Source organism: Theobroma cacao, chromosome 9 (genome assembly GCF_000208745.1).
Source record: "Theobroma cacao cultivar B97-61/B2 chromosome 9, Criollo_cocoa_genome_V2, whole genome shotgun sequence".
Taxonomy (NCBI): Eukaryota; Viridiplantae; Streptophyta; class Magnoliopsida; order Malvales; family Malvaceae; genus Theobroma; species Theobroma cacao.
The window spans coordinates 15617100-15628443 of record NC_030858.1 but is presented as its reverse complement, the minus strand read 5'-3'; the positions used below and the strand labels follow the sequence as shown (position 1 = coordinate 15628443).

Here is an 11344-nt window from a genome sequence, read left to right as displayed (position 1 = left end):
TTATATATATATATATATATATATATATATTATTTTCCAATTATCCTACATATTTGTTTCTTTTTGCATAGCCTTTTTCATAGAGCTATAGGAAGGAAAGGTGTGGATATTCGGCGTAAATTTGTGATGATTTGCTTAAGATTTCTAGGCAGTAAATTTCTATATATAGATATCATTGTCATGCCAGCAGGTTTGAACTTTACATCTTAGTTACTATAAATAAGAATAACAATGCAAAATTGCAAAGCCCTATTCATTTCAATTTTTTGTCCTTTGCTTCGTCATGAATTTATACAATTATTTTTACACACCCTTGCTTTACTCAACGAAAAAGAGAAAAGCGAAAGTGTTGCTTTCCGTCTGTATATATCTTGTCTGTACACACAAGTCTGATTGCATTTCCTTTATACATTTGCTTCAATTTACTTGGGAAGTAAGTAAATTAAACAATATACTGTTCAGACTTAATTTTAAGCAAAGAAACACTAAAATATTTATTATTTACAAATCAATAAATTTCCATGAATGTTTAGTAATGAAACAGTTGAACTGTTGGTCAAATATATTAAATTTGTACTTTTCATTATACATTAGCTAAGTGTTATTTAATTCATATGATAGACGACATAGTGTCCCACTTCATTTAAAATTATTACAAGTTTGGCATAAAACAGCTACGCTTTTAAAAGAATTTGTTCAGTGGTACAAAGCTAAAACTCTTGGGATCCAATTTTCAACCATGCATTAATATATTCCGTACTCGAATTAATGTTTTTTATGAAGATTAGATTGAAGTATATTACTAGTATTAATTAAATTCACAACTCCCAACAGTAATTTTTGCTGTGGAATTAAATTTAATTTTATTAAGCAAAAAGTTCCTTTTAATTATACTTTGACCATTTATTTTTTGCAATTAGTAGATTTTACTATATGCAAAAAGTAAAAAGTAAAATTAGGTGATTCATAATTAGGACTTGTGGAAATAAAATATAGTAGTATTAACTGTTCAAACTATGTGTTGCCCATTAAAATAGTACTATAATATTTTGTGACTGTTTTATCTTTGCGTTTTACCATTTTTTTTTTTACTTAGAATATTACAATAGCATTAAATAAAAGTGTCCACTGAAAAAAAGTTAGATTCCATCTAAAGCTTTTACAAAGTACAATAACACCATAATTGGCTAAAATTATACGACAATAATTAATGTCTATAAAGGTACCTAATTTCCATAGACAAGTACCTTTATTTTCGTAGAATTTCACATCCTGCCTAGGAAAAAGAAGCAAAAAAAGTTGAAAATAAAAACAATAGACAAGTCAGCTGATAAGTTGTCATAAATCACATTTAGATTGTGGTGGGGAACTCTCTTTAATAAGAAAATGAATATAGCAGAGTCATTGTTTTTTTTTTTTTTTTGGTATTGAGCAAAGGGAATTACTAAATGCTGATGGTGCTACTCTGGATAGGTAACGAGAAGTAAGGATGAGACCAAAGTGGTTCTCACGAGGCCATTATCATTAGACGGTGACTCGGAGGTCGATTATAGGGCTCCTAATCTCATCCAAAGACTTTCAAGCCTTTTCAAGAACGTACGACCTGGCTCTGATCTCACCCACTTTAAGGCAAGTTTAACCTGCTTTTCCTTTCACCCAAAATTAATATGCCAAGGACCCATAATCGGGCTTTTCAAGATTTGGGCACCACCTCATTACATTAAATCAAAGTGTTTCAAAGTTATCAAGAGGTTGTTAATTCGATTTGTAAAATCATTTGTCTTAGTAGTAATTAAGTAGTCATGTTTGAGTACATGTGATTTATTATGATTTTATTCGATAGGAGTTGTAATAATTTAACTAAAAGTAATTAACTCAAGATAATTTGATTGATAAAATCATTTCATATCAAGTCTCGCATGCACATCTGACTTATCATGAGACTATTCGATATGAGTTGTAATAATTTAGTTAAAAATAATTAACTCATGTTAATTGGATTGATAAAACCATTTATCTCAACAGTAGGTGATTTTATTTGAGTCTTAATCTTTCCAATCCTTCTTAATTTTGACTTAGAACTTGAAGCATCTATTTCCTCTAAAGAAAAGAATTTTTTAAATTTAAACCCTTCAAATGGAACAAGTAGAGTCTTTTAAAATATATATATATAAATGTGGCGGCACTCACAAGTTTATTAGTTGAGTCATTTGACTTGAAGGTTTTTGTTATAATAGAATAATAGGAAGGCCAGAATTCAATTGGTTATGTAAGGAAACTTGCAATCTCAAATATAGAAAAATAGAGAGATGTGTGTTTTCCGATGTGTAGGTGGTAGGTGGTAGGTGGCAATAATCAATTCATTAACTAGCCTTTTTGGCTTATTATGCGTATGAAAGGAGAATGCTAAATGCTAGTATCAAAATGTTCTATCACAGAAGCAAATCTCTTGTTTTTTTCCTCAAAATTTTGCATCATTTACTTTCATGCCATTGTTTCCACCAATTATTTTTTCTTATAATATATGTTGTACGATACCAATTGAAAACGATATGAATCCATATATTGTATCAAGTTTTATCAAACATTGAAATGTATCACATGAAACACGAAATGTATTATTCAATACGATATGATACATTTTTCTAAGCTTTTATCTCAGCTAATTGAATCGTGAAAGACTAACTTTTACAAGTTTCAAAGATTTAGACTTGTAGATAAAATAATATTTTAAAAAATTGGTTCCCATTTTGACTCCGACATATTAAATGTTATTTAATTTTTATTAATAAATTGACATGAAAAGTATATATTTTATTTAAAAATATAGATTATTAGGTAACATGTTGAGAGTTTAAATTAAAAAACAATAATCTTTGAAATTAATAGCAGATAATGCTTAATTCTATTAATAAATATAACATTTTAAAATTTTTTTATTTTACATGTGTACTCATTATTTATAATTAATTTTAAATTTTTTTACCATATGTTAATACTCGATACAATATTTCGATACTCAATATGTATTTCAATTTAATAGTTATATATATAACATTAACTACCATATGTAAAATGCTAACAAGTTTTAATTATTATTTGTGTGTACAAAAATTAGTTAAGAGAGAAAAACAAGACAGGAAAATTTAAAAAAAAAACAAAAATTATAAGAAGAAAAGGCGGACCAAAAAAAAAAATAAAGACATACGTTTAGAAAAAAGAAATATATTTGCATATGTCCATTAATTTGTCCCTACTTAATTTAAGCTTAAATAACAAATAACTATAATGCAGTGTAAATCATTGGTTCATAAAAGAGTTGGTGTTGGCCACTGTCCTCTGAAATTTGTACAGAAATTAATTAATGACATTTTAGTTGTTTGTTAATGGTGGGTGTTATTGCAAAATTCAGCTGCCACCTCTCTTCAACTTTCCAAAGTCACATCTTCAATGCTATGGAGAAACAGTGTACTGCATCGGTAGTGACATGTTAAGCAGATGTAGCCTGGCTGACAACTCAGTCGACCGATTCACCTCGGTTGTGGCATGGAGCATTTCCACATTGCGTCCTCCAATATTTGGGGTTGCCCCTTACAACCCTATCCTCGGTGAGACGCATCATGTCTCAAGGGCAAATCTCAATGTCCTACTTGAACAGGTACTCCTCATTGCCTCCAATTACTAGCTTCACTTTAAAATTAATTCAATGATCTTAGGACAAGCTTGACAGTAGTTCCAATTTCGTTACAGATTTCTCATCACCCGCCTGTTTCTGCACTCCATGCAACTGATGAGGAACAAAATATAGAACTCATCTGGTGTCAGCAGTGTGTTTCTAAATTCCACGGTACCTTATCAATTTTCTTATTCTCTCCGTTTACTTTTCAAGCAGATTGAAGATATAATATATTGCATATGAACTATGACTGGATTGTCTAATCGTACCTCTGTCCTCGTGCTCTAAACGCTTCTAACCCAAAGAAAGAGAAAATTATGTTGCCTTTTTTCATCCGAGTTTCGTATTCTATTCTAAACCTGACTGTTTTGGCTTAGGTGGCTGTTGGTAGTAGTTAATTTGGGTTGAGTTATTTCAGCTTAATCATGCTCATCAGGATGTGAGTTCAGGTAGTTCGTTATTCAAATCAACGATGAATTCGAGTTGTGGGTTTAATCGGGGTCTAGTTTTTGATGAATTGTTCAAATCTAAGTTAGCTTTTGCCTCTAGTACTGGCATCCAATAATGCAGTATGACAGGATTTAGCATTAACTCCAGAACAGGATTATGCAAAGGTGCCTTATCTTTTTCTAATGCTAGGTAGGCCACTCTTGTTTCTTGGTTCTTAGTTCCCCTCTTAGATAATGGCGATGTTCCTCAAGTCCATGCCCGCGAGCACTTTGCTAATTTGCACAGGGCACATAAAGGCTAGGCCAGTAATCTTCTTCATTTTTTCCCGTTGTCTGCAGAATCTATATCCAACAGTCTTCAATGGCAAATTATCTGGCCCAGTTCTCCTTTGAGGCGCACTGTTTCTAGTTTTTACGAGTAATGATTGCTTTAGCTGTTTCCGCTAGTTTGATGTTTAGTTACTTGCTCTTACATCTCAAATACCAATATCGTAGGTGCTTCGGTGGAAACTGAGGTGCGAGGGAAAAGGCAACTGAAGCTCCTAAGTCGAGGAGAAACGTACGAAATGAACTCTCCGAACCTCTTGATAAGATTTCTTCCAATTCCAGGAGTTGATTGGGCTGGAAATGTTAGAATCAGATGCCCAGAGAGTGGCCTTGAAGCCGAGTTACGCTATGGACCCAAGTCTTTTCTAGGGCTTAGAGGAAGCCATAAATCAGTTAAAGGAAAGATCTATGAAACGTCAACAAGGAGGACTCTTTTTGAAGTTAATGGCCATTGGGATAGGTATATAACTTCTAAAAGTTCACCTGTAGGGAGACTGCCTTTTTCTTCTAACTTTCCTCCTCCAATTAAAGGAATAATCAATATATTATTAAAATCTAAGTCTGCGTAGGTATTAAATTTCTAACCCAAAATTTGGACTTAGAGGAAATAGCTTTTATGCACTCATTCAATGGTGAGCATTTCTTAAAGTCTGTTATATATGTAGCTGTAGACTGTGGAGTGATATGTAACTATTTCTAATTTCCTGCAGAACTGTTACAATGAAGGACATCAACAGTGGAAAGCTTTCTATTATATACAATGCAAAAGATGTCTTTTCAGGACTGGAAACTCCCGTTGTTAATGATCTGCAGGTAATTCTTTACAACATTTGAACCCTTATTACTACCTACATGTTGGCCAACTTGTTTACCTCTTTCTACAAGAAACATATTTTCTCATGTATAAACAAGGTTAATTGGTTGAGTTTTCGATCTTGTAAGAATTGTTAGCTTTTTATTTCTATGTAGCTTGACATGCATACACGATTATATATGTTCATGTCATGTGTGCATCTTTTTCCTCTTCAGGGAGTGCGGTCGAGTGAATCAGCTGTAGTATGGAGCGAGCTAAGCCAGGCCATAATGAGCCAAGATTGGGAGAAAGCAAAAGAATCCAAGAATGCTCTCGAGGAAAAACAAAGGGAGCTCTTGAGAGAACGAGAGTCAAAAGGAGCAACTTGGGTTCCTCAACATTTCTGTGTGACTTACAGCAAAGATGGTGGTTGGGATTGTTCACCAACTCAACAATGGGTTCCACCTGCTCCAATTGTTGTTCCTCTTTCATAATCTAATTATGATCAGCAGAAAACTTAGCAGCTTATTCTCAACCCCCTCTTTTGGGGCTTTTAGATTTATTATTAAAATTCAAACTATTGTTGGAACTAAACTTGTAAACAAACTAAATGCTTACATATCATTTAATCTGATAAACTTCAAGTCATATTTACTGAAACAAAATCATTCCAACGTTGAGCAATTAGTGGGACAAAGAATTAGCTACAATTTTCCTGGTCCCCATCAATTCATATTCCACAAGTTTGGTATTGTTTGTCCAATAAGGATGACATATTGGTAGTAGAATAAAAGGTTATTCATTGATTGGTTTTGCCATCAAAATAATAGAAGCCCGGTTCCGTGTATTCCACAAAACAATCTAAATCTATTTCTTTCTTTATTTTTTTTACGTGTTCATGGATATTAGAAAGAATCTAGCATTGTTGTGAGATCCTAGAACTCTATTCCTTACTTTCAACTGGTGTGAATCATAGGTACAACATATTTCATATCAGCAATAGTGTCTGCCATTTATGGTATATTATTAGATGTGGTTTTCCTCATTAGAGATTGAATTTAACATTCCACATAAAAAAATCTATTTATACGTGATTTTGGTAGAAATCAAAATATTGTAGACATACAAAAAACGAGTTCATGAACATTCAAACTTTCCTCAGGTATTCCTATCTTTCAAATGGAAGCTATTTCTTGGTAATGAATTGCATCTCCCTTAGATCAGATTCACTTCTCCTAGTAAAAGATATTTCTTTGATGGTGTCCAAAATCGGCTTCCAGGACCGTGCTCTCACCCTGCAAGAGTTTTGAAGGTCATGTGTCGTCTCCCTTCTCTCCAGCCGCCTTGGACTCCTAACAGATGAGTTCCCTTCGGAGCCTAAGCCATTTTGGCTCCACAAAAGACTAGTTTTGGGTGACACAGCGTCAGACCTGATAGATTTTGCTCTTGCTGTAAGTCTCCTTACCAAAGGGGCCATGTCCAGAGGAGAAATATCATCCTGTAAGGTTGAGAGTGGTAGCACAAAGTAGATATGGCCTGGTTGGAGTTGGGTATCAAGATTCAGGGGCTTGAAGCCTGTAGAAACAAGCTGAGCTGCAGTGCAGAGAAACTGCTTTGGCGGTTTGCCAATGACTTCACTGACTGAAATGGGATGATCGAAGTCCTTAACATAACCATCAAGATGAACCAGGCGAATTGTGTTGAATGTAGACAGGGATCTACATCTACTAGAAAAACAACACCCCATTTGTATTTTTTGCTCTTTATGTATCGGTGTTAAATAGAATACAATTTATACATGTCGATAGAGTTTAGACATGTCTTCAGCTAATAGCCCATTGGTGCAGGCCAACAACTCAGTTAAAGTTCTTTGAAAAATCCATTATGGCACTTATGCTATGGACCATGTGCATTTTAATTTGATATTGCTTTTATTTTATGTGCTTAGTCAATATTAAGAATGAGGGCTTTTTGTAACTTTGATCTATAAAAATACAATACATACATTTTCAAAGAAAATCAATATAAAACAATTATTATATATTAACAAAATACCTAAAAAGCTCTTGAATTATTTAGAAAAATTCATATGAAGTCTTTTTTTTTATCACGTTTAGTCAAGTATTATATTTTTATTTTAGATCAAATAAACCTTTATCATTAACCATTGATTAATTTTCCTTAGTCTAAACACCATGTGTCATTTTATATTTTATGGTGTCATCGTGACATATTGACATGTTAAAGTGAATGGTGACTTGATATCATTAGGTGGCATAATGAATAACCATATGGTATTTTTCACCTTCCAAGCAGTGGCGGATTTAGGATTTTGTATAAGGGGTGACTAAAGGGTAATAATATAAAGTTATGGATCGGGTCAATGATTTAATTCAAAATAAAAAAATTAGTCACTTTTAAAATAAAATAAAATTATAATATAAAATTTTCTTAACAATTTAAAAATAAATTTTCAAATTCACCAATATAAACAAACATAAAGCAGAAGGAAATATTAACATTACATTTTCACATTAGGTAAATTTATTATATAAAATTTCATTAACAATTTAATTATAAATTTTTAGATTTACCAATATAAATAGATATAAAGCAGAAAAAAAATAATATTAGATTTTCACTTTAGGCAAATTTGTATGAGGTTTTTCTTTTTTTATATTTAAGGGAAGGGGATTTGAATCGAGAAGGGGATTCGAACCTTAGGGTCTGTTTGGCAATCGAAAAATGACTTATTGGAGGAAAATTTTTTCTGTGTAAAATGTTTTAGAAGAAAATTTAATGTTTTCTATTGTTTGGATAAACTGTCGAAAACATTTTCTGTTGTTTGGTTCATTTTATGAAAAATATTTTTCATCATCGTAGAGTTATTTAGATGTTAAAATAATAAATAAGAGTTGAGTACAAAACAATATTGATATTTGATTTTCACTAATTTGAGATCAAAATTAAGAATGGAAATGAAAATGGATAAAATCAATAATGATATTTCTCAAAGTATTTAACTATAAATCTGTCATGAAAATAAACTCTAATTTTCAAAAAAAAAAATTCATCTTATTACTTTTTTTGTCATAACTATAAAAAAATAAATATTCATCAATTGTATAAGATATCCAAAACCTATACTTATAAATATACATTCATTAAATAACAATTATTGNTTATACTTATAAAATATTTTCATTAAATAACAATTATTGAAATATTTTTTATTATAATTATTAGTAAGATTTAAACCTATTATAAATGTGTATTCATCAAATAATGATCATTGAAATATTTTTTTATTATAATTATTAATAAGATTTATTCCATTTATAAATAAAAAATTAATTGTATTGAATGGTTTCATGAAAATAATATTTTTTAATTTTAATATTATTGTATGATTTAAATATTAATATTTTAAATTAATTATTTTAAACTTAAACATTAATATTTTTTATTTTTTAATATTTTAAGTTAAATATTAATATTCATCAAACTTATATTCATAAACTTAATATAAAAGTGTTTTTGTTATTATCTAGAAAATGTCTTACACTTTTCAAGGGCGTAAGATATTTTCTATGGTTAATCTTGTTGACTCGCAAAATATTTTATATCTAGAATTAATTTTTTGTCTCCCAAACAAACATAAGTCTTGAGAACAATTTCTAGAAAATATTCTACTGCAAAATAAACAGACCTTTACTCATTTTGAGAAGGGGATCATACATAAATCAATGAGTCAATTGTTCAAATATATTTGTATAAGTTAAAGGGTTTAGTATATTTATTTAATTTGGAGAGAGAAAATTGTTTGCTTAGTTTACGAAGAAAAATAGAAGGAAGAGTGAAAATTGTGTGTAAAGGGAAAACAAGAAAAAAAAAAGGGAAATATTGGAGAGGGAAAATAAGAGAAAAAGTGAAAAAAGAGAAAAAACAAGAAAAGGGGAAAAAAATTGGAGACGAAAAATAAAAAAAGGGAAAAAAAGGACAAGAAAAATAATTGGAAAAAAAATTGGGGAAGGAAAAACAAGAAAAAAAAAGGAAAAAGAAAAATAATTGGAAAAGGAAAAAAGTTTTTAGATTCACCAATATAAATAAACATAAAGTAGAAAGAAAAATTAATATTAAAATTTACTTTATGTAAATTTGTATGAGTTAAAGGATTTAGTATGCTTATTTAGTTTAAAGAGAAAAAAAGGAAAAAAGGAAAAGAAAAATGATTGGGAAAAAAGATAGAGAAGGGAAAACAAGAAAAAAGTAAAAAAAAAAAGGTCAAAGGAAAAGAAAAAAAAGGAAAAACATTGGAGAGGGAAAAAAAAGGAAAAAAAGGGGAAAAAAGGAAAAAAAATAAATGGAAAAAATTGGAGAAGGGAAAACAAGAAAAAAGAGAGAAAAAAAGAAAAAGAAGAATAATTGGAGAAAGGAAAACAAGAAAAAAGGAAAAAAAGAAAAAGAAAAATAATATTAAAATTTGAGGTGACAAAACTATATATTCTAAAATTTATACATAAAAATAAAAAAAATTAAAAACAGAGGGGTGGTCGCTGCCACCCCTTTCCCTTTGCCCTTGTTTCTGGGTCATAGAAATAAAAATGAAAAGTTTCATTTTGACTGACAGCTAATTAATCATTAATCAGAAAGGCTTATTTAATTTAAAATAAAAATATAGAAACTTGATTGAACACTATAGAAAAATAATGATTTATTTAAAATTTTTTGAATAATTCAAGATTTTTTTTAAATATTGTGCTTTATATATTATATCTGTCACGACCCAGTACTCCCTTCAAGCCCGTGACAACCGCCGCGATGTCTCAATAGACATTCATTACCCGAAATGTCAACCGAAACCTCGTAAGGCTCTTGCATCAATTCTATGTCTCTCCTGTGAGTAACAGTTACTAAATATCATGTTTTAAGGGAATATAAAATATTTTTAAATAAAAAACAAATAAAAAGTAATTTCTACCACACAAGGGTATTTTGGTCATTTTTACCCAAAAATTTTGAAACCTAGTGAATATACAACATATGATCGAAAAATATACATTTCTTATCTAAAAATAATTTTAGTAATCTAAATCATCCATTTAAAATGAAATTATGGCTAATCAAACTAAATAAAAATATTAAATAAAATATTCTATTTTCTTATAAAACAATATTTATAGAATCCTGCATAAACAATTTTTGTAGCCTAAGAGTAAAATAAAATTCATATATATAATAGCACACTAAACCAGGTATACAAAAATATTCTACAATGACATGTGGGCCCCAATATAACCGAAAATATACTAGATTGTAGACCTTCGATTTCTAAGGATGCAAATCCAAAAGCAACCATCAACAAAATCGGCTGTCTACAAACTATCCTGAGCCTGAAATGGGTAGAAAGAAGGGGTGAGTTTTTATAAACTCAGTGAGTAAGCAAATTTCATCTACAACATCTAAAGCCGAGTAAATGGAGACAGTTAAATCATCCCATCACAATATGATTCATAACATTTAAAACTCATTTCAATTCATATAAAACAATTATATTTCATCAAAATAATCAACAAGGCTTATGATTATCTTAAAACTTGGCTTGTGCCAAAACTCATACTCGGGGACACCTTGGCCTAAGCATCCAACCGAATCCGCCAAGGATGTTAAAACGACATATACCCATAAAACATGTTTTTACTTTTAAAATATAGCCATTCCTTGACGTTGGCTGAGTTTCATCCTCACGTGGTGGTTCGACGTGAAGTGAACTCTAAACTTACCTTACGAGATACCCTCCGCGCCTCTCGTACTAAGGTAAAATATAACAGGGTTTACCATGCCCTTCTAATAGGTTGGTCCATGGAAACCCGCCCACTGCAGTAAGCTAATCAAATAACCCACCAAATTAATAAAAATTTCGACAGCATGAAATGACTAATATAATATTACCCAACCTGTCAAGGTAAAAACAAAACAGTTTATATAATCCACAAACCATAAATCCAGCCATTCATGCCATCACATTGTCATAAGTTATTAATTCAAACCATATATATATATATATATATATATATATATATATATATATATATATAT

At 30.4% G+C, this 11344-nt stretch overlaps 1 protein-coding gene across 1 annotated transcript in view; it reads left to right on the top strand.

Annotated features, from left to right (window-relative positions):
* The window catches only part of LOC18589383 (oxysterol-binding protein-related protein 4C), a 9651-nt gene extending 3696 nt beyond the window's left edge, over window positions 1-5955 (top strand). Inside the window, exons 3-8 of the mRNA XM_018126835.1 lie at window positions 1474-1629; window positions 3413-3658; window positions 3751-3847; window positions 4621-4912; window positions 5163-5265; window positions 5482-5955. Coding sequence (XP_017982324.1) covers window positions 1474-1629; window positions 3413-3658; window positions 3751-3847; window positions 4621-4912; window positions 5163-5265; window positions 5482-5739 — 1152 coding nt within the window. The 3' untranslated portion in view covers window positions 5740-5955. The remainder of the gene's footprint in view (window positions 1-1473; window positions 1630-3412; window positions 3659-3750; window positions 3848-4620; window positions 4913-5162; window positions 5266-5481) is intronic.